The following is a 24275-nucleotide window of genomic DNA, read 5'->3' as shown; positions in this document are numbered from 1 at the left end:
TTTTTCATGCTTGCATTATTTTTCATTTATCAAATCTATATTAGTCTTGAGATTTGTCAAATTTATGTAATTTGGAATGAATTTATGCATTAAATTTTTCACAACTTTTTTTTTAGATTATTATTATTATTGTTATTTAATAATTAAATATCTTATAATTAATTAATTAATTATCTCCTTCTATTTTTTCTCAAAAAAAAGAAGAAATTGTGGGGGCCATTTTCCCACTCCACTTTTTTACGTGTGCCCCACATCGAAGAAATCTCCTTCCCCCCCTGTCTTATAAGCGTGAGTTGAAGAGAAAGGAGTACCATCAGTTATATTTCTTCAATGTGGGGCGCACGTAAAAAAGTGGAGTGGGAGTACAAGAGTTTCCCACTCCATAACAAAAACGGCCCCTATAGAAACCTATCTAATATTAAATACCATATCATACGATTACATACCCAAAAAAAAAAAAAATCAAGGGATTAACTCAATTTTATTTCAACCTACTCATTTTAAAGACCACACATTTTCACACCCAATTGATTACTCAACTTCAACCGTTTTTTTTTTATCAAAAAAATATATAAAAATTGAGACACGTTATTCTATTTACGTCACAGTTACACATTTGTCACATCAGAGAAAATATAAGAGAGAGAGAGAGAGAGAGGGAGAAAGAACGCAGCACAGAGAGAGAGAGGGAGAAGGCCGGTGGAGATCAAGTGTCGCCAGAAGGACAAAGCCGGTGGAGATCGGCGTTCACCAAGCTACAGCGCCTGGTCTGCCTCCCCATTGTAGCTATTCCTCCTCCCCACCGCCAGACTGGGTCAGATTGGCTTGACTTGTTTTTTTTTTTTTTTATTCAACTTTGTCGTTATAATAAGAAATAGATTTTGTTTTGTGTTTTTGATTTTGTGAGACGTTTGAGTCTACGAGGGAGAAAGAATTGTTTTTTATTGAGTTGTTTGATTTTTTAAAGGAGAAAAATTTATTTGGAGTTGCTATAGTGCTCTCCAAGTCAAGAGAGCTACTGTAGCAACTCCAAAAAAAATTTGGAAAAATTTTAAATGTGTGAATAATGTTGTGAGACTCATTTTTAATGAGATTTGTGGGTCTCGTGAACAGTGCATGTGACCCATTGGAAAAGACAAAAACACGCTTCTCCCAAAAAAAAAAAAATGCAGATGCAGACAAAGATGCAAAGAAGCTCTATCCAAACGGGTATTTAATTAGTCTTACCAAAATGTGCTGTTGATGTGGAAAGTGTCTCATAACGGAAAATTATTTGGTGCTACAGAGCATGCTAATATGGTGTTTCTCTTTTTCACATTCATGATAAATTTCATCATTAATTTAATTAGTGCAACTTACAATGAATATAAGATAAAAGAGAATCTAATATAATTAGTCTCCCATAAGGTACTTTCTCATTGAGCTTTGATTTGAAATCGAGTAGGGTTGTAAATGAGCTTAGCTGTTTATAAATATTTTGAGCTTCTCTCACAAAAAAGTTTGTTTATATTCGTCTATTTAAAAAACAAGCCTTAGTTTAAGCTTAATTATTAAACGAGCCAAACTTAAACTTAATAATATATTCAAGAACAAGCTCATGAACCTAAAAGCCTTAACTATATATAATATTATATTTTATATGTATATTTGTCTAAATATATATATATATATATATATATATTTATATACATTTGAAATTAGATAGTATAAGTTTGTTAATAGGTTTATATGATATTAAATTATTATTTGTAGTTTATTGATGTTATAAACAATATATTCACAGTAAAAATCCATAGAATTGTGAAGACGTAAAACATTTTAGTCATGAATTTATAATAATATATATGAAAATGATAAGTTAATCAAGTAGCTCATGAACAAATTTGAGCTTGCTCGACAAGAAAAAGAGTCAAACTTAAACATAAAATTTTGTTTGGTAATGAGTTCAAGCTTGGCTCATGTTTGAAAAAAGAAAAAAGAACAAGCATAAACTTTTAATATTCGGCTCGGCTTAGTGCATTTATAGTCTTAGAACCAAGTCACATATAGAAATATGGGTTAATGATGTGTCAATTCAAATTTTTTTTTTTTTTTTGAGAATAAGGTAGGTCAATTTTATTAAGGCAAATCAGACTGGAAAACATCATCCAAATCCTGTGGTAGTTCTTCTAACCACACATCAGTATCAGCAATTAAACTGCTCTTCTTGCCAGGGAGTGGGCTAAATTGTTACCCCCCTACTAACATGACAAAAGCTACAAGCTTGCAAACAAAGACTTGCTTTTTTAATATCTTCTATGATGTGACCCCACTGAGTCCTACTCTGTTTTTGACTGTTGATGGCTTCAATAACCTTCAATGAGTCACCCTCCACTACCACTAGTGTGAGACTTATCTCCTGAGCCAAAATGATAGCATGTCGGGCAGCCAAAGCTTCAACCGAATCTACAGAGCTGGGGAGCGGAATATTCTGGCTAAGAGTTGCAATGATCATTCCTTCCACATCCCTCACCACCACTCCTAGACCTGCTCTTCCGGAACTCTCGAAGAAGGCATTGTCGAAATTTAACTTGTAAAAACCTTCACTTGGCGGCGTCCATGGCTGTTTTGTACGAGTCACATGAGGCCGATTTGGGCAATCCTTGACATCCCAATATTCCTGTAATAGCTCACGAGCTCGCTGCACCGTCTCCCCTACTCCCCAAACATCTTGCTTCTCCCTCAGTTTATTACATCTAATCCAAATGCTCCAGGCAACCATTGAAAAAAGAGCAGCTGTGGCTGGGCTTGCATCGGTCAAAACTGCTGAAACAAGATCGCCAAAACTTCTAAAAATCTTTGGTTGGAGTGGACAAAATGATGAATCTAAAAGCCAAATGCATTTTACCCAGTCACAAAGCCAAAGACAATGAATAGTATCTTTGGTGTATTCTTCACAGAGGTTGCAAATGTTCTCAGGGAGAATGTGTCGTGTAAATAGATTAAGCTTGGTGGGTAAGGACTCATTTGAAGCTCTCCATATAAAGTGCTTAACTTTATTTGGAACTTGCAAATTCCATATCCTGTTCCAAAAGGACTTGCAACCCCCTGTAGCAGACGAGCTGGGTAGAGCAAATCTGGTATCAACGGCCAACAACTGATAAGCACTTTTAACTGAGTAGCTTCCATCCGTGGTGTGTGGCCAAATAAGCAAGTCCTCCATCGGATAATGGCTGACCGGAATTCCTTGAATACTCTCGGCTTCCCACGGTAAGAAATTCTATTCAATGAGCTCCTTGTTCCAAACTCTTGTGTCAGGGATGAAGAGATCCTTTACTGTGATCAGTGAAGGGTCAAGTTGAGGAGATACAATCTGGCCTCCCTCTGAAGACTCCAGCCAACGGTGCTTCCATATGTTGATCCCTAAACCATCTTCTATTCTCCACCGTGCTCCCTTGCAAATGACCTCCCTAGCATGTAAAATACTTTTCCAAGCAAAGGAGCTTCGCGGGTTGAAATCAACATCCAAGATGCTCCCCACTAAAAAATATTTTGCTTTTAAAAACTTTATACAGTAACATATCCTTCTCATGGTAAAGTCTCCAAACCTGTTTGCCAAGGAGTGCATCATTAAATTGTTGAAGATCTCGAAACCCCATACCCCCAAGAGACTTTGGGGAGCATAAGGTACTCCACTTCACCCACTGCATTCTTCTTGTATTATCTTGATTACCCCACCAAAATTTAGGGATCATCGTCTCAATATCCTTGATTAAACCAATTGGTAACCGAAACACACTCATCGAATAAGTGGGAATAGATTGAATAACCGCTTTTATCATGACTTCCTTTCCTGCTTGAGAGAGTAACTTTTCCTTCCACCCTTGCATTTTTGCCCAAATTCGTTCCTTGATCTGAATGAAGCAAGTTTTTTTTTTGTCTCCCCACAAATGATGGCAAGCCCAAATATTTTTCATAATGCTTGATAGCCGGCATCCCTAGCAAGACCTTGATTTCTTGTTGAACCTCCTCCGGTGTGTTTCTACTAAAGAAGAAGGTTGTTTTGTCCTTATTCACCAATTGGCCAGATGCACCCTCATACCAACGAAGTAGTTGCTGGATTTTTTGACATTGTTTTTTGTTGGCCCTGCAAAATAGAAGGCAATCGTCTGCAAAATAGAGATGAGTAATCTTTGGCCCTTGGTGACATAGAGATAAACCCCTTATCTCCCCATTGTCTACTGCTTTGTTAAGACAATTCAATTTTATAATTTTTAAATTTGAGGGATGAATTAACAATTATGCTTCATAAGCATAATTTCAGAGAAAAATAATGTTTTTTTAATGGGGACTATTAGTGTATTTTAGCCTAATGTAACTGATGATACGAAGGGACTGGTTTGGATTTGGCTTTAAAACATAGGCTATAAAACCTAGGAGAAAAAAAAAGAAAAAAAAAAAAGAAGGGAATTTGGAAACAATTTGAAATTACTACTCAATTCTAAAAATTTATAAACAACACCATAAATTTCGTAGTGTGTAACTTGGTTTAAGCCCTGTCGACCCAATACAAAGTAAACAATAAAGGCTTGGCTTATATTTAAAACCAATTTCTCTAACCTTAGGCGGCGCTTAAACCCTAGGTTAGTAGAATAAGTGCCTACTCCCTGAGTGAGGCTGTGGTTCTTTTTCTCTGGTTTTGTGACCATAACGGCATAGGGATTTTCTCTGGGAAGTCAGGTATGGACAATCTTTTTGCTTTGTGGGAGACTTTCTCATTGACGGAGTCTGAAGGAAGTAAGTATAATGTTGACGATGGGGGTTTTGAAGGGAAGTTCTTGTTGGTGGCGCGGTTTTTTACGGTGAGGGCACTGAATATAGAGGCAATCGCAAGAACTTTCAAACTACTGTGGCATACTAAGAGGGGATTTGAAGTACGTGATATGGGTGACAACCGAGTGTTATTTATTTTCTCTGAGAAGTCTGATGTTGACAGAGTCCTAGCTGGTGAACCATGGTCTTTTGATAGGTATTTGGTCGCGCTGAAGAGGATAGGGAGACAAACGAAGATGAAAGGTTTGGTTTTTGACAGTGCACACTTCTGGTTACAGGTTCATGACCTTCCTATCAGTAGTTTGAAGTTGAGGGTGGCACAGGACATAGCATCAGTTGCAGGGGAAGTCATAAACACAAGAGCAGAGGATGAGGATTATAAGGGAAGCCACTTTTTGCGAGTAAGGGTGAAGATTGATATTACAAAGCCACTATGTAGAGGTAGAAAGATAGGATTAAGTTCCGATGAGGAAAGCTGGGTAAGTTTCAAATACGAGCGCTTGCCTAACGTTTGTTATTGGTGCGGGCGTCTTACCCACCATGATAGGGACTGCTCGGTATGGTTGAAAAGGAAGGGTGCGTTGAGGGAGATTGACAAAAAATTTGGTCCTTGGTTGCGAGCAAACAACCCGAACTTGGCCAAGAAAACAGTGATTCGTGTTGCAGGTTATGAAGAGGAGGTAAATGAGGATAATGGGGTTGTTCCAAGTCCAGAATGGGGTAATGATGGAGATAAGGATGAGTTGAATATTTTTCAAAACAAGGATGGTAGTGACCAGCTCCACAGTAATGAAGTTGTGGGGCGGGTAGCTAATTGTGATGGTCTACATGCTCAGGTTGCAGCACCAGTGGCTGTGGAAGTTGATAGCAATCTTAAGGTGAGTAGTTCGAATACAAATATGGAACTAGGATAGCAAAGTGGTTCCACTAGTTAGGATTTTCAAGCTCAGTTGGACGATATAGATGCGGAGTTAGAACGTTTTGATGGTAGGGAGAATAATGGGGAGGTTGCTAGGAACAGTGGGGTTAGTGGTGTGGGAGTCTGAATGGGTGAGACAGCAAGGGTGGTGAAGGATGTGCCTCTACAACCTGTACGGGGTAGTGCCTCTTCCACACAAATATTGGAGTTATGTTCTTTGAAGCGCACTAGGGAGGATTCGAGCAAGGAAAGGGATCTTGTGAGAGTTAGTAGAAAGAAACAAGCAATTGTTCACAAAAATCAAACGGTGGAGGCTGATGTTCAGCCCCGCCGACAGCCATGAAAATCTTAGCTTGGAACTGCAGGGGGCTTGGGAACCGACGTGCAGTTCAAGAGCTTGCCGATATTGTGCAAGCACAAGATCCCATGATTGTGTTTTTATCTGAAACATGGTCATCTAAGGAGCGTATGAGATGGGTAAGAGATCAGATTTTCTTTGATGGTTGTTTTATGGTACCTACGGATGATAGGGGTGGTGGTTTAGCTCTTTTGTGGAAAGCAGGGATTGATGTATGGGTGGATAGTTTTTCGAACTATCACATAGATTCTATTGTGCATGGTGGTTCGGAAAATGCGTGGAGATTGATTGGGTTTTATGGAGAGCCTAATACAGGTTGTAGGATGGAGGGTTGGAATATGTTACGTATACTTAGTTCTAAACCGAAGCTTCCATGGTGTTGTTTGGGAGATTTTAATGAGTTGCTTGAAGTGTAAGAGAAGAAATGTGGGGTACCTTGGGCTCACTACTTGATGCAAAATTTTCGTGATGCATTGGACCATTGTGGGTTTGCTGATTTGGGGTTCTTGGGACCAGATTTCACTTGGCATGGTAGGCAAAGAGGAGAGTGGATATGGGAAAGATTGGACAGGGGTGTTGCAAATTATGAGTGGTTGACTCGGTTTCCTACAGGTAGGGTGAAGCATCTGAATTGTTTTACATCAAATCATAGGCCAATTCTTCTATCCTTGGATGCTGCAAATGAGTTCCAAAAGTGGCGCAGGAAGCCCTTCCAGTTTGAAGCAATGTGGATTTCAGATCCTGAGTGCAAAGAAGTGGTAAAAAGGGCTTGGGATTGTGCTCCTAATGGTACTCCCATGTTCGTTGCTGCCACAAAAATTAAGAGATGTAAGAAACGTTTGAAGTCTTGGAATAGGGTCCACTTTGGTAATGTGAAACAGCAGATAAAGCAAGCAAAGGACCAGTTGTGGCAAGCTGAAGAAGTTTCGGCCAGAACTAGGGAGCATGAGGATGTGGTGTAGCTTAAGAAAGAATTGAATACTTTATATGATAAAGAGGAGAAGATGTGGCATCAACGGTCCAGGGTTCAGTGGTTGCAACATGGTGATCAAAATACAAAGTTCTTTCATGGGACTGCTACACAAAGGAAGAGGAAGAATTTCATTAAGGGTTTGTGTGATGGGAATGGTGATTGGTAGGAGGATGAGGAAGTTTTTTCGGCTCTCCTTACTGATTTTTATACTCATCTCTTCACTTCTTCAAATCCACGTGATTTTGACAGGGTTTTGGATGGGGTTGAAGCTGTGGTAACTGAGTCTATGAGCGCAGATCTTATGAGACCTTTTACCAGTGAGGAGGTGGGAGTGGCAATCAAGGAAATGGCTCCGCTCAAAGCTCCTGGTCCAGATGGTATGCCACCCTTGTTTTATCAAACTTATTGGACTGATATAGGTATGGATGTTATTCAGGCTGTTTTATCTTGTCTAAATTCGAGGTCCATCCTCAGGTCTATAAACCATACCTTTATCACTCTGATTCCTAAAGTTCACAATCCGGAAAGAGTTTTGGATTTTAGACCCATAAGTTTGTGCAATGTGATTTATAAGATCATCAGTAAGGTGATTGCCAATCGCCTCAAGCCTTTGCTTAATTCCATTATTTCTGAGACCCAGAGTGCCTTCATTACTGATAGATTGATTACTGATAATATTTTAATTGCTTTTGAATCTTTGCATCATATGAAGAATAGTTGTATAGGGAAGAAAGGTTTTATGGCTATGTAGTTAGATATGAGCAAGGCTTATGATCGGGTAGAATGACTGTTTCTTGAAAAAATTCTTCTCAAGATGGGATTTCCGCCTGCTTGGGTGGCTTTGATTATGGAATGCATAACCACTGTATCATACTCTATTCTTGTGAATGGTGAGCCTAAGGGTTTGATTGTCCCTTCTAGAGGTCTAAGACAGGGTGATCCTCTTTCTCCTTATTTGTTCCTCTTTTTGTACTGAAGGTTTGAATTCACTCTTAAGGAATGCTGCATCAAAAGGAGACATACAAGGTTTCTCACTTTGTAGAAGTGGGCCTAAACTAACTCATCTATTCTTTGCAGATGATTGCTTAATTTTTTGCAGGTCTACTTTAGAAGAATGCAATAAAGTTCAAGAGCTATTGGCCTACTATGAGGTAGCTTCGGGACAGGTGATCAATAAGGAGAAAACTACTCTTTGCTTTAGTAGAAACACAGATGAGGCAATTCAGGAAGCTCTAAAAGTGGCCCTTAATGTTCCTGCTATTAGACATTATGAGAAATATTTGGGCTTACCTTCTTTTGTTGGAAGGAATAGGACGGCATGTTTCACTCAAATCAAAGAAAGGATATGGGGTCGTATGCAAGGATGGAAGGAAAAGTTGTCTCAAGCAGGGAGGGAGGTTATGATTAAGGCAGTGGTTCAATCTATTCCAATTTACTCAATGAGTGTGTTCAAGCTTTCGACGGGTCTCTGTAAAGATATTGAAGCCATGATTCATAAGTTTTGGTGGGGAAGTGGTGATGCGAAGAAAATTCAGTGGGTTAAGTGGAGCTTTTTATGCTCTTCAAAATCAATTGGAGGTATGGGGTTTCAGGATTTCCAAAAGTTTAATAATGCGCTGTTGGCTAAACAAGTGTGGCGCTTTCTTCATCATCGAGACTCCCTTCTTTTTAAAGTGTTTAGTGCTAAATATTTTCCGCATGGGAATATTCTTGAGGCTTCAGTTCATCCTAAATGTTCTTATGCTTGGCGGAGTATTTTACAAGCTCGTGGGGTTATTGAAAAAGGGGCAATATGGAGGGTCGGCAATGGCCAATTAATTGATGTGTGGCATCACAGGTGGCTGCCTGATTTGAACCATAGTAAGATCATTTCTCCAAGAGCTAGTTCCTCAGTTCATCGGGTCTGTGACTTATTCCTCCCTGACACAAGAACTTGGGACCCGGGTCGCCTAGCGAGTTGTTTTCTTCCGTGGGAGGCAGATATGGTGCGTAGGATTTAGGTTTGCGAGGATGGGGCTGAAGATACTTTGATTTGGCCTCTAACCAATGATGGTGAGTATAGTGTTAGGAGTGCTTACCGGATGTTGGTTTCTGCTGAAGCTTCTCTTATGCCGAGCTCATCATCTTCAGACAATAATGGTTTGGTTTGGAAGAAGATTTGGAAGATTCGAACACCGAATAAGATACGACATTTCATTTGGCGCACTGCAAAGGACTCTTTACCAACAAAACAAAACTTACTGGCTCGGCACCTCCCAATTAGTCCGGTGTGTGCTGGTTGTGGTGACCACACGGAAACAACCTTACATTGCTTATGGTTGTGCGATCAATCTCGCTCGGTCTAGACGTCAATCCCAGAGTTCCGCTCGCTGGTTCAAAAGAAGTGTCGGACTTTCTTTGAGCTATTAGGGGAGCTTTTCAGTGGTGGCTCAAGTTTCCGGATTGCTTTCTTTGCCACGGTGGCTTGGTGTTTATGGCAACGTCGAAATCGATTGCGGGAACGTCAACCTGTTTGGCCGCTGCATGAGCTGGGTGATAGGGCCAAGGCGTTGGTGATGGAATATGAGGATGTGAATTGGCAGGAGCAGAGTGTGTCTATTCCGCGTCCTAGAGTGCGTTGGTCTCCACCACCTACAGAATGGTACAAAGCAAACTTTGATGCTGCTTTTTCCAAAGAATCGGGGTCAGCTGCGACTGGTGTTGTATTTAGAGATCAGGCTGGGCAAGTCATTGCTGCTCTATGTCAGAATCTGGGCCAGGTTCAATCGGTGGATATGGCTGAAGCTTTGGCAGCTCGGAGGGCAGTGATTTTTGCAAGGGAGCTGAGTTTGTTTAATATTATAGTTGAAGGTGATTGTCTTCATGTTATTCAGGCTTTGCAGCGTATAGATCCTTGTAATATGTTGTTTGGGCATATCATTGATGAGACTAAGAGGATGGGTCAGATGTTGAGAGGTTGTAGGTTTCAGCATGTTAGGCAGGAAGGGAATAGTTTAGCGCATAGTCTAGCTAAAAAGCAGTTTTAACTGCAGACACGGAGGTTTGGGTAGAGGCTCTACCTGAGGAGGTGGCTGATGTCTTTCAGTCTGATTGCTCCTGAGTTTGTTGGTTGTATTTTTTGAAGTTTGTTTTTTTTAATAAAATTTCGCTTACCTTTTTCTCAAAAAAAAAAAAAAGAAGTCCTGTCGACCCAAGCCTTACCAACCCCTCCTAGAGTATATATATTGATCTAGCGTTAAATAGCTAGTGTAATAGGGTTTTTTTTTTTTTCGTAAATCGAATTCTCTTCTTCTTGCCGCAACAGACTGTTGTCCATGGCAGTGGATGCTGTTTCTTCTCCATGTTGCAATACATCAAGATCAAGAATAGAACAACTTCCTGATGATGTGTTGTTGGAGATCTTTTATCGACTCCCTTGCCGATCGGCTGTAGGATGCAGTTCCGTCTCAAAGCGCTGGTGTTCTCTTATTTCTCATCCTAATTTTATTCCCCACTACATTAACCACAGGCACCAATACCAATACATAGAACCCTTCACTCTTGTGTTTCAGAACGGCGACGATCTCGTGGTTCTTCCATCCGATAATTCTAGTTCTGAGTCCTTCGAGGACTTTGGACGCAGTGGCGGCTATGGCAGAGTAGTCGATTTTCTCAACTTTCTTCCCTATAGACAACCATACAATGATCTTCGCATTGAGGCATCGTTCAAGGACTTATTACTGGTACGCAGCGAAGTTTCGACAAACTGCGACTACTTCATCTGCAATCCACTTACCGAACAATGGCTCAAGCTTCCTCGGCTTCCACCCACGATGTCGATATGGCCTCCATCCCAATACACTTTGGTCGGCTTTATTTGCGAACCCTTTACACATAGTTGTAAGGTGGTACGTATTCATTGCCCCACTAGAGAAGCCAATAATATTACTCTCTTACGAGTGGAGACATTTTCTTCTGAGACTGGTGAATGGAGCAACTCGTTTGTTTTGTCGCCGCAGGGATTGAATCCCTTCTCATTTGTGTCAAAGCTACATCGTGTTATTGCCTGCAATGGAATGCTGCATTTGGTGCAAGTGGATAGTGGAGATGGACGTGGAACGATGAAAGGCATCCTTGTGTTCGATCCACAAGGAGGCCACCTCCGTTATATAAGTCTACCCGTCTCGCCTCGAGGCTATGTCATCTCCTTTGGAGTGTTCCAAGGGCGTCTCCGGCTATTCCAACGTTCCCTAAACCTGCGCATTCCTGACCGCGAATTGGGATATCGTTATTTTAGTTTTTGTGCCAGCGACGCTTGCAATTTTTCCGTTTGGGAACTTGAGGATTACGCTGATGCAGGTACATGGTCCTTGAAGCACGAAGTTTACTTCAAGGACATGCTTTCAGAATGTTCTACTTTCATTAAGATGGTGGCGCGCAGAGAGCCTGTGGTGTTCATAGCCTTCCACCAAAATGATGGTGATATTGTCTTCTTAAACTTCGGCGATGACATCCTCTCGTGCAACTTGAGGACGAGGGTCTGTACCTTAGTTCGCGGCATTGTGTCGTCTATGCATAAGTCGTCTGTATTCGTACTTGGCCAACCATCGTGGCCAACACCAGTTCATCCACTCCCATTGAAGTTTGAAAGCCCTCCTCCTCCTCCCGATTGTTAGTTTAGTTCAGTTGTTTTTTCAAGTGTGTAATAAGATGTGTGAAACAAGTTTAACCCATATGTTTATGGAATTTTTATAATGAGTTTGATATTTATATTCGATGCTGTGAATTTGGTTTATATTATTTGTTTAGTTTATATAATGAACTATTTTACTGGGGTCTGTTCTGGCTTAAATTGCTAGCATATTTTCATGAGGCTTAGCATTTCTAAGTACAGCTTAAGCCAATAAACTGAGCTCATCCAAAGATTCCAAACACACTACTAGTTTTGTAACCTTGTCATTAGTCATGTTACTGCTGCTTCATCTAATTATTCTATTGCTCATTCTTGGGAAGCTGCTACTACTCTTCTTACGCATACAAATTATCTGATATTGCATTCCTGCTTTTCAAATATATCTGCTGTTGAAATTGGGTTCCATAACGTTTTTATTTACCTTAAATATCCTTACAACTACAATAAACTATAACATCTATGAAATTTAAGTTTTATTTTTCTTACATATCTTTCTATGCTTAAGTGCACTAAGCAATTTCATGGTCTTTAGATGTTTAACCTGTTTGAATATTTGGCTTAGATATTTGGAAAAATGCTGTTTTTTTTTTGGGTAAGAAAAAGAAAATGTCTCTTGGTGCTACAAGAGTTTTGCAATTAAATTAGGAGAAAGACATATGTTAATGATGACAATCTACTTGTCTGAACAATCTCATTTTGGGTAGCTGTTGATAAATACTCTCTGACACTGACCATTGACGACATAAACCCACTTTTAAACGAGAATATTTCTCATTGAAATTGTAGTTTTGATAGCAATTCCATTGGTTTACTTCATTATCCTCATCCTGCTTGGTTTGGACATTGTCATCACCCATGTAATCCATTGCTGCAGTGAATTTTCTTTTTCACATTTGCTTTTGTCAGCTTGCCGTGGATTACAAGTATAAATCTTTACTATATATGAATTGGTTATTTCTGTCTTGCATTTCTTCCTATGTTAATTTCCACTCTTTTGCATCATCTCAATTTTGATTATACCGCTCATAATGGCTTTTTTGTATGTTATTACCATCAAATGGCAATCGAAGTCAAGTCATTATCTAATCATATTATAATTTCTGTATAAGTTAGAATTTATTTATCAAATAGTATTTAATGTTGTTCTTCTCAATCACTCTGTCTTCTTTTTATTTCCTTAGTTTTCCTTCTGCTATAAGTTCCCTCATGTTTATGCTCTAATAAATTCGTTTGGTTTGATTTAGTTTATCACAGCCATCGTCATTATTGTTTTATCAGTATTGTGAACTTATTTCTTTTCCTTTTTTCCTTGGTTTTCTTTAAGTACAATTAAACAGCCTATGTCTTATTGCATGGCCCTTGACAATTTATGGACTAATTTTCTTTACTAATTGAATATACTGAAATTTTGGTTCTGTCTTGGGGGTTTCTCAAACATGCATCCTGGTATGATGGAGCCTGGATGTATTTTTCATTAACAGGATCTTTTTTAGAAGTGTCTGTTGCGATTTATTGCAGTTATATGAACTGCAAATCTATTAAGCTGCTCTAAATTTACTAATAATATCATATATTTTGCTGAAGTATTGGTTTTTACCAAAATAATTTTTATTTGAAGGTCTGTTGATAGTGCTTTTATGGTAGTGTTTCAGTGTAAGCTTACATGTCTAATGTTGTTGATTAGTCTTTTGGTGATAGTTCCTAAGGAATGCCAAGATATACAACCTCGTAGTTGGCTTGATAGTCTTGATGATGGTACAACTGTGGTTGGGATCAATGCTGTCTTTGATATTGAAAAAGCCCATCTAAAAACGAACGCCTTCTGAGTTTGTTGTTCTTTCTTTAGCATGACTCCCGACACTTGTGTGCTTTTCTTTGTAAAAGTTGTAATTTATCTTACTTTTTTTGGATGTTAATATAAACAATTGATGCTCAAAAACATAAATGGATTGGCCGAGCAGAATGTCCATATGAGGAGGCAGAGGAGCCTTGTGCAGAGTCTTTTTTTACCAGTTTTAAAGTAGAGAGATGGAGTTAAAACATTGCTCAGAAAATTTATTTACTGTCTACGTAGCGCTTGCTTGTTTGGAATTTTTTTTGGCACCTGAACTCCTTGCCGTGCCCTTGTGCTAATTTACGAAAGTGTTATAAATGGAACTCAAAGAGCATAAATGATTGCAGGAACCTATTGAGTGCTATCCCCAACAAGCAAATTGAGCAAGTGTATCACGAAGCCAACCAATGTACTGATGCACTGCAAAGTTTGTAGCTGACACTCAATGTCTTTTTGTCTCTTTTAATGAATCACCGCTTGTGGTGGAGAACATGCTTGCTTTTGACAAAGTTGAGCCAAGCTGTAACAAACTTACTAACTTTTAATGTAATGCATATCCTCTTTTCACCAAATAAAGTAAAAAACATGTGTTAACTTTCCTATTAAAAAATGAATTTCTTATGAAACTAATACTAATTCCATTCACTTGTATAGTTGTCAACAATATTAACTTGTTTTATATGCACACAGTATATGACATTGAAATCCAATAGCATTTGGGCCAATGGCGTCTCCTCTCCCTATAGACAAGGTGTCATGTTTTCAATTCTATACTGTGTAAGTTGTATAGAAAAGAAATGCTACACTAATCACATCTATGTATGTAAATTAATTCACAAGGCATAGACTCCAATTATACTCAAATCATTCAAGGTATTATCTCTAACATCAAAAACTCAACACTTTATAAGTAGTTTCCACAAAATTTATATAACATCATCAAAAGACCCATGACACCAAAGTCATAATATCATACAAGACAAACAAATTGAATCTTTAACTAGTTCCAAATAATCAATAAAAATTATATTCACCATTTATCTCACATTAAAAAGCCAAAACCCCCAAATCTTCACCACAACAAACCTTAGATAGCCACCATTGTAAAAACTATAAAATCACTCATCAAATAAATCCACCAAGACAAAACCCATATCCCATACATATAAACACATGAATATCACTTCCAAAGCTCATAAATCAAATGAGTATCATTATCAAATCTTAGATAAAGAAAGTCTCTAGCAAAAGCATATAAACCCACCAAAAAGATTAGAAATTTTTACCTCAAATAAAAGGGATGAAGATGTTTAGAGGTTCTTAAGGATTTTCTAGTGATCTTGCTGGAAAAATGAAGGTGAAGGAGGTACACCGATGGGAGAGGATGAGAGAGTGAGAGAGGAGTGTTTGTATTTGTGAGAAAATGAAAAAGAAAACAAGTGGGTCCTTGTTGACTAGCCAAGAGAGTGAGAGTGTGAGATGATAATGTGTGGTGGGGAAATAAAAGGGGTAGGTGGGTTGCATGTGTGTCTCAAAAAAAAAATCTAACCATATACTTTTTTTTTTTAGTGCTGTGATGTTACGCTATATGCTCTGAACTCAATGGTGGATCAACAACCTAAAAAAGAAAGAAAGACTATCAAAGGTGATCGTGGTGGTATCGACCAAGGTCACTCTGACAGTTTCAATATTTCTCTCAAGGACTCAAGTATGAGAAGTGGATGAATAGTTATGCATACCTTGACTTGATTAGGCTTGGTCCCTTTTATAGAAAGTTTAGATTGGGTCTACTTGTTAGGTGACACTATCATCGTGGGAGATGTGTGGACTTGTGGGGAGAGTGGACCGAATTTCGAAAAACTCACCCCATGTCTTAGAATAGTGGATTATGGTGCAACCGTTCTTGGGTTGCAGAGAACACCTTAGAATTTACCAAGTGCTCATTGGTCGTCTACAGTCTCTTGTTGTTAGACGATCTTTCTCCTTAGACGACCTTTCTCCATGGTGTTACCATTTTTCCTTCTTCCTTCCAAATCATTATTTTGGACGAACCTTGTTCTTGTGCACGACTCATATGGACGATAAACACTTTTTTAATTACTCATCAATATATAGGGTGCAATATGGTGCAATTACTCCATTTTGTAGGCAGTCTTGGTCAATTTAGGAGGGATCATACAGTTTGCAATTTAAGCGGTTTACTGAACACCCCTATTTGACTGTGATAGATTACCATAAATTGGTTTTATCTACCTAAATTACTCTTCTTTTGCTATGAAAGTGAATGCTTATTTTCAAGAAACCTATAGCATGCATAACATGGACCCGTAAAAGAACTCCTCATGCTTTGATCATTCTTTGAAGATAAATTTTATTAGGGAAAATTCTATTAGTGTGTGAGCTTCTCATTAACTTGAAATTAGTAACAAAAAAAAAAAAGTCTTGATCATCAATATGAAAGAACAATTTATACAGAAAATTCACCAGGGGAGAGAGAACATTGATTATACATAAATTGCACCATATCGATCTTAGACTCATAGTCACTGGGAAACCGAACTTACCCAAACTTAAAATAAATGGGCCGGATACCTAGTGAGCAAACAACAACATTAACAATTATCCAAAATTAAATTAAAATAAATATATGGGATTGGATAGTAAGACATAAACAAGGAAAAGGAAACGGAAACCGACATATTTACCAAAAAAAAAAAAAGGAAACCGACATATACAAGTCGGCGGAACGGAACTGACGTATAAAAAAAAAACATATCGCTGAGTTCTTTTATCTTACTCCCAACAAATATTTGCGATTCTGCTTCTATTGTTGCCACGGTGATGATGGTTCCGCGTCTCAAACGAAGAAAAGAAGAAGGTTCAGGTTCGGTGGTGTCTCTATTTCCATGTCGCAAAACATCAACATCGACATCAATACAACAGCTTTCTGATGATATGTTGTTCGAGATCTTTTGTCGACTGCCTTGCGAATCCGCTGCGAAATGCAAGTCCGTCTCAAAGCTCTGGCTTTCTCTTATTTCTCATCTTTACTTTATTCCCGGCTATATTCGCCACCACCACCAAACCAATGGTAATGCAACACAACCTTTTACTCTTCTCTTAGAGAGTTTCAGTAATATCGTAGTTGTTCCATCTGAGTTCGATAAGAAAATCGGTGTCAAAGTAGTGGATCTTCTCAAATTTCTTCCCCCTGCGTCTGAACTACATATTGAGGCAGCTTTCAACGACTTATTACTGGTATGCAGCAATGATTCACGGTTTTGGTTAAAGAACACAAGCGTCTTCGACTACTACATCTGCAATCCATATACCAAACATTGGCTTACACTTCCTCGGCTTCCACCCATGACCGTTGCCTCGACTCCATTGCTCGGCTTTATATGCGATGCCAACTTTAGATATAAGGTGGTACGCATTCACTGCCCTTCTAAATCTTCATCAGCCAATAATAATACTACTATGTTACGGGTGGAGATATTTTCTTCCGAGACAGGTGAATGGTGCACCTCATTTGTTGAGTCACTGCCGGAATTGAATCGCTTCTCACAGTCGACTATGCAGCATCCTGTTGTTGCCTGCAATGGGATGCTGCATTGGCTTGATATAGATGTGTATAGTAAAACTCGAAGGAACAAAGGCATTGTTGTGCTAAATCCACAAGGATGCCACCTCTGCTATATCGATCTGCCCATCTTTCCTAGTGGTTGTTTCATCTCCTTGGGAGTGTTCCAAGGGCGTATTCGGATATTCCAAAATTCTATAATCCGGTGCCCTCGCTATTGCAGACTTCCACCTCGTTATTGTCCTTATTGCGCCGGTGATGATATGAATTTTTCTGTTTGGGAACTTGGGGATTATGCTAATGCAGGCACATGGTCACTGAAACACAGAGTTTACTTCAGGGACATACTTTCAGAATATCCTATTTTCAATATGAAAGGGGCGGAGCTCCCATGGCCTGTGAAATTCATAGCCTTCCACCCCAATGATGGCGACATTGTCTTCTTACAGTTACTCGAAAATTGCATTGTCTCGTGCAACATTAGGACAGGGGTGTTCTGTTCCTTACCTGCTATTGTGTCTATGGATGTGAAATCTGTATTCCTACTTGTGCAACCATCATGGCCAACACCAATTCATCCACTCCCAACGAAGTTTGAAAGCCCTCCTCGCCTCAATTGTTAGTTTAGTTACTCTGGTTAGGTAAGTTTGGAACTACAAAAAGCTTTTCAATTTTTCATCAAGGTTAACTTGCAGCATTCCAATGCTTGAGATTGTATTCTTTAGTTCAGTTTGTTGACTGGATTATATGTTTATGGAATTTTTAATTGTGGGTTCTTTGTAATGAATTTGATAATGGATTTGGTTTATATTGGTATTTGTGTAGTTTAATATGAACTTTTCTAAGTACAGATTGAGCCAATAAAAATAAGCTTATCCAAACATACTAGAAGTTTTGTAACTTTATCATGAGTCATGTTACTGCTGCTTCATCTAATTACTCTATTGCTTATCTTGGGAAGCTGGTTTTACTCTTCTTACAAATTATCTGATATTGCAAATACTTCTGTGGTTAAAATTGAGTTCTATAACATTTTCATTTTCCTTGCATATTTTTTTACAACTCTAATAAACTATAGCTTATCTTGGGAAGCTGGTTTTACTCTTCTTACAAATTATCTGATATTGCATTCCTGCTTTGCAAATACATCTGTGGTTAAAATTGAGTTCTATAACATTTTCATTTTCCTTGCATATTTTTTTACAACTCTAATAAACTATAGCTAGCAGTTGTGAAATTTAATTTTTATTATTGTTACATATCTTTCTATGCTTCATTGCACTAAGCAATTTTATTATCTTTTATTTTTAAATATTTGGAAAGGTGTCAGGCCAAATCCAGTGCTTGAATGTGGTTCCCTCCGTAGCAATGCTTGGGATCATGAAAGTTTGCCTTATCAGTGCTACAAGAGTTCATGCTCTTCTCAAGAAGAAGAAGGATGCTTTAACAGGCTAGTTCCGTCAGATTCTAAAAAGATTGCCTCCAAGAAAGAATCAATGGGAGAGATCATGAAGACCTCCTCATTTGCCCAAACTGAAGCCAAGTATATTTCTAGGGAGAACAGTACATTGTCCTCGAGAATATCCAAGATGCATCTCTTAAAGTTTGATCAAAGCAGGAAAATGTTGCTGGTTTGAAGCTCCTGAAGTTTGAGTTTTTCACTGATGGTGAGACCAAGAATGACCTAACTGGATGGCTAGGGGTGGACTACAGGTTCAGCTCTGTTGTGCTGCTTATGTGGAAGCAATTGAGGTACTTGTTGAGCTCACTTCACTGCAGAAATCATTCTTAACACTCAATGAGGCAATGAAGACCACTAATCATAGAGTTAATGCTCTAGAGAATTTTGAGAAGCCAAGGTTGGAGAACACCATAAGTTACATTAAGGGGGAGTTGGATGATCTGGAAACAGGATTCCTTCTGGTTAAAGATGATGCAGGGTTATAAGAAGAGGGAAATTGAGAAAAATATTGCGGCTGTCAAGCAATTTGCAGAGGTGTCTTTGCAGAAAGGGATTTCAAAACACAAAGTTTACTTTAGGGTCATGATTTTAGAATAGGGAAGTCACAATATTTAGTGCATTTCGAGTGTGTGTGTATAAGTTTGTGTGAAAGAGCGTGTGTGTAATAAACAGCAGTCTTCATAATATTCTAGCTAGGCTTGTTAAGATAGTGAAGGTGCACCAGCCCCCTGTGGATTTGCTACCCTTCCAACAAACTGTTGGCAATTTTTTTTTTTACAATTTGACAATTCTGTTGCCTTCTACTACATGCGGACAAGGGTATTGAAAATGGCTAGCAAATTACAAATTACAGTTAGAATCGAAGCCAGTAACCCCAGCTACATTGTGTTTGTGCCTGTAAAATCTGTATTTCTACTTTTTTCGGTTAACAACTTTTACCTTCTTCTTTTTTTACACCTTTTATTTTCCAATGCATTTTGGTTTTGGATTACATAAAATTTTCTTTGCTTTTAATGTGTGTGTGTATATATATATGTATGTATGCATGTATTTTAATGGTTTCATGACAGTTTGTCTAGGTATGGGAGTTAAAATTGACGGAGACCAAAAGCTAATGTGATGACTGATGATTGCCCCATGTAGCAAATGAAACCATGTGTTGTTATGAGTTTTACTAATTAAAGTGGTTTCTTTTACTGATGACGTTAAAGTTTCCTTTGCACTTTGCCCTTTACTTTGTGTTAAGCATTTGATAAAACCTAAGCCGTAGCCTATGTTGCCTTGCTTAACATTATCCTTCCACATGCCAAATTACGTGTTGAAGAATCCTAGCAACCCTTATCTTGTGCTTGTGATGCTCCTCTTTGTTTGAATTTTCTGTCCATGTGTGCCTACACTCTACAGGTATGACCAATAATATGAGTTTTTCAATTAAATCAGGAAAAAACATATGTTAATGATGGCAATCTACTTGTTTGATTATTCTTATATTGGGTACCTGCAGCATAATTTCTCCCCAACACGCTAACCATTGATGACATATACCTGGCCTGAAAGCCTCCAAGAGTTCAAATTTACATTTTGAAACAAGAATTGCTTCATTGACATTGTAGTTTTAGCATGAATTATGTTGGCTTTCTCCTTTATCCTCCTCTTGAGTGGGTTGGGCATTGTCATCATCAATGTAATTCGTAGCAATGAATTTTTCACTTTTGCTTGTGTCAATCTGTTGCAAATTACTGGTATAAATCTTTACTATCGGTTGGTTATTTTTGTCAAATATCTATTCCTATGTTTTCTTTGCACTGCTCTGTATTAAACCTTGCTAGTGCATTGTAATTTCCACTCTTTTGCATTATCTCCATTGTTGATTATTATGTTGCTCATACTGATTTGTTGTATGTTATTGCCATCAAATGACAATCGAAGTCATGTTGTCTGATCTTATACTTCCTATAAATGTTAGCATTTAGCCATTTAGTTACCAAAAAGTATACAATACTGTTTTTCTCAGTCACTTCACCCTCTTCTTTCTATTTCCTTAGATTTCCTTCTGCTATTATAAAATAATAATAAAAGAGTTTTCCTTCTGCGATTAATATCCTCCTTATATTTATACTTTAGTAAATGACACTGGCTTTAATATATTTTCTCTCACACTCATAGCCATCATCATTATTGTTTAATCAGTTTGTTAACTTTCTTTTTCCTTGATTGGCTAGCTATAATTACAACTGAATGGCCTATGTCTTATTGTGTTAGCCCTTGTCTATTTATGGGATAATTTTTCATACTGAATATGCTGAAAATTTGGCCATGTCTTGGGGTTTATCATACATGCATTCAGGCATGATGGAGTCTGGATGTGTCTTGCATTTATAGGATCCTCTTTAGAAGTGCTTGTTACAGTGAATTTAAGTAAAATGAATTGCAGATCTTGTAATGTGCTCAATATTTACTAATGATATGTTATACATTTTGCTGAAGTGTTGCTTTTTATCAAAATAATTTTCAAAGGTCTGCTGATAGTGTTTTTATTATGGTAGTGTTCAGTGCAAGCTTACAAGTCTAATGTTGTTGGATTATAGTTTTTTGGTGATAGGTCTTAAGGACTGCCGAGATATACAACCTTGTAGTTGATGTATTCGGCTTGATAGTCTTGATGATGGTACAACTGTCGTTGAAACAAATGCTGTCTCTGATATTGAAAAGGCCATCTCAAAACGAATGTTTTCTAAGTTTATTGTTCTTTCCTTAGCATGACTCCAACACTTGCTTTCTTGTCTCTGTAGAAGTAATTGACTTGTAGTTTATTGATAAGGTCTACCCTATCATGTGTTGGTGTCTTGCTGCATTATATCAGCTAGTATATTGCTGCATTGTATTAGCCACCTAGCCACTGGTATCAGCTACTGCTGCTGTTGGTTGTGTCACTTGCTATTGCTGTTGGTTACATGGCATAAGGACTATCATGGGACTGCACAGTTGCTGCACTAGCCGCTCTATAGTTTATTATCTGAATTAGTGTGGCTGTTCTTTTAATTGGATATATAGTTGCTATTGTAGGGTAGTTAGTTAATACAATTATTTTTTTGAGAATCTAATACCATTATAGTTTAACAGGAAAACTTGCTTTGCATAAATGCATATATATTATAATTAGAAAAGATGTATATGAGTGTTTTGCAAATATAACTTTCACAAACAAGTCTTTGTTTCTTTTTCTTTGATTGCAGATTAGGATTCCAATCTAAAAAATTGAACGGCAAATATTGTTTTTCTAAAATTAGTGGGATTGTTTTGCAACTTTAAAGAATTTTTTTGTTGCTTCATAGTAGTCGTTGAATAAATCATTTTTTTCTCCATGAATGCATATGTTGGTGTGAGTTGTACATTGCTTTCAACATTAATTCTTTGCAACTTAGTAGAATCATCATTTGGTTCCATCAGAGTAGCAATTCGGCCTACTTGGTCCATTTCGGTCTGTTTGGTATATTTCAGTCCACTTCAGTCTACTCAGTCCACTGGTTACACTTCAGTCTATTTAGGTCCATTTCAGTCTATTCAGTCCATTAGGCACAGTTCAGTCCAATGGGTACGTTTCAATCCATTTTAGTCTATTCGATCCACTTCGGTCTAGTTGGTCCACTTTAGTCTAGTTTGGTCTATATCAGTGCATTAATTAAAAATGAGAAAAAAAAAATTTGAGTTGCACTTATTCTAAATCCGAATTTATTAAAAAAAATAGATTCAAACTCAAGGGATGGCAACAGTAAACAAATCATCAAATATTATTATATTATACTCACTAATATAAAATATAATTAATTAAATTTTAAAAGATTTAGGGGCTGTTAGGTACTAGATTTTTAATAACAGTTTTCAGTGTTTAAACAGTGAAACACGTATATACACAACACTTTTTAACCCACATATATTTCCACAACACTTAAACAACGATACTAAAAATCTCTAACCAAACAGGCCCTTACTATTGGGTTTTGCCAACCCCTTGCCAACCAATGGTAGTTGTTGTGGCAATGTTCTTCAGTGATGTGTAAATCTGAATTTGTGAACATATATACATATATTTTTTGTTATTGAATATGCAAATGTGACAATTGATATATACTTGATCCGCTTAGGGCTCAATCATCAACTTTTTGGGATTAAACGGCAGAAGCCCAATCATCAACTTGAATGTCAGGTGCAAGCAGTTTTAACTTTTAATAATTAATCAATCAGTTTGCAATAGATGGGAGAGTTCTCCACCTGAAGGGATTAGGTTCAGTGGTAATTCCATTCCAAACAGAACATATGAAATGTGTTGTACCAGTTATATATAAACCTCAAAAGTCTAGAGACAAACTTTATCGCCCACTTTACCATAACATACGCATGTTGTGTTATATGGAGATTGGATTTTTCACCAAGTACCAGCTGGCTTAATGCATTGCAGAGTCTAAGACAATTACTACTTTAAGTGAGATCTATTTTTATATTTTAAATATTAATAAATGATTAATTTAACTTTTGGGGGTCTCTTTTCATTGGAGGCCTTAGGTGGTTGTCTACTTGCCTCATACTTTGAGACGGCCCTTCTAAGTACTAATAGTGGTCCCATGTGTAAGTGATATAATCCAATCACAAATTAACAAATGTACAAGTTATGGTAAAACGTGTGTCTCTAGAAGAACAAACTATAGTGCAACTCGAATGTGAGCCTCAAAACCAGAATAAATATTATACACACACACCCCTCATCTTCTTATGCATCTAGTCAAGGCAATATAACAGGATAATCAGATAGAAATAAGGAATTAACGTTGACACACCTATAACCTCCAACCTCTATATATACATCCCTCACCCCAAAATCTTATGTACTAGATTACAATCAATTTAAAGATGAAATGCTACCTGCACACCCTATATTTGGGTAGCTGCAAGAGGGAGGGCAGTCTTAACCACAGAATACAGATTAAAGGTAAAACCCCCTAACCCCCCTTCTTCTCAGCCCCGAAAAATATACATATCAGATCAATAATTACTCTTGCAAAATTAACAACAAGCTCGTATTGCGCTTCAATAACTCTTCAAGCTTCTATTGTGCTTCAATCACTCTTTACACAAAACTGCACTTCTATTAGAGGTTGGTTCATTAAATGAACAGGAGGAGAATCATCCATTTTTTCTAAATCATTATTTATATTTTATGAAAAATATTTTAGAATTTATTCAAAGAATAGTAAAAATTATAGTACATGTTATTGAGGTTATTCCCTAAACACATGATGGCATATTATCTGGCCAAACAACCTCTTATAAAATTACATTGTGAAAGAAGCAACACAGACTACGTATTAAAAGAAGAATACGAAAATAAAAAATAATTACCGACTAAAGTTGTTGGATTGTCACAGCCTTTATATATTACTAGTCTAGACTCTAGCCACTAACTACCGTGATGCACCAGATTCTTCACTATGAAAATGAATTAAATCTAATATTTATAATATGAAACAAATTAAGATATACATATTAATTTTGAAAATATAATTAATCATATTGTGTCTTTTTTATAAGATGAAATAAAGACACATTATTTATGTTTTTATTGTATTTAAACTTTTATGAAGCATGGAACAACAAAATACAACAA

General features: G+C 37.6%; 1 protein-coding gene across 1 annotated transcript; it reads left to right on the top strand.

Moving 5' to 3' along the window:
* Window positions 1-10376: 10376 nt before the first annotated feature.
* LOC126696369 (putative F-box protein At4g09190) lies at window positions 10377-11717 on the top strand. The gene has a single exon (XM_050393125.1). The coding sequence runs from the start codon at window positions 10377-10379 to the stop codon at window positions 11715-11717; it is 1341 nt and encodes a 446-aa protein (XP_050249082.1).
* Window positions 11718-24275: the final 12558 nt, after the last annotated feature.

Source organism: Quercus robur, chromosome 8 (genome assembly GCF_932294415.1).
Source record: "Quercus robur chromosome 8, dhQueRobu3.1, whole genome shotgun sequence".
Lineage (NCBI taxonomy): Eukaryota > Viridiplantae > Streptophyta > Magnoliopsida > Fagales > Fagaceae > Quercus > Quercus robur.
The sequence above is the reverse complement of the archived record's forward strand: the minus strand, read 5'-3'. Positions and strand labels throughout refer to the sequence as shown.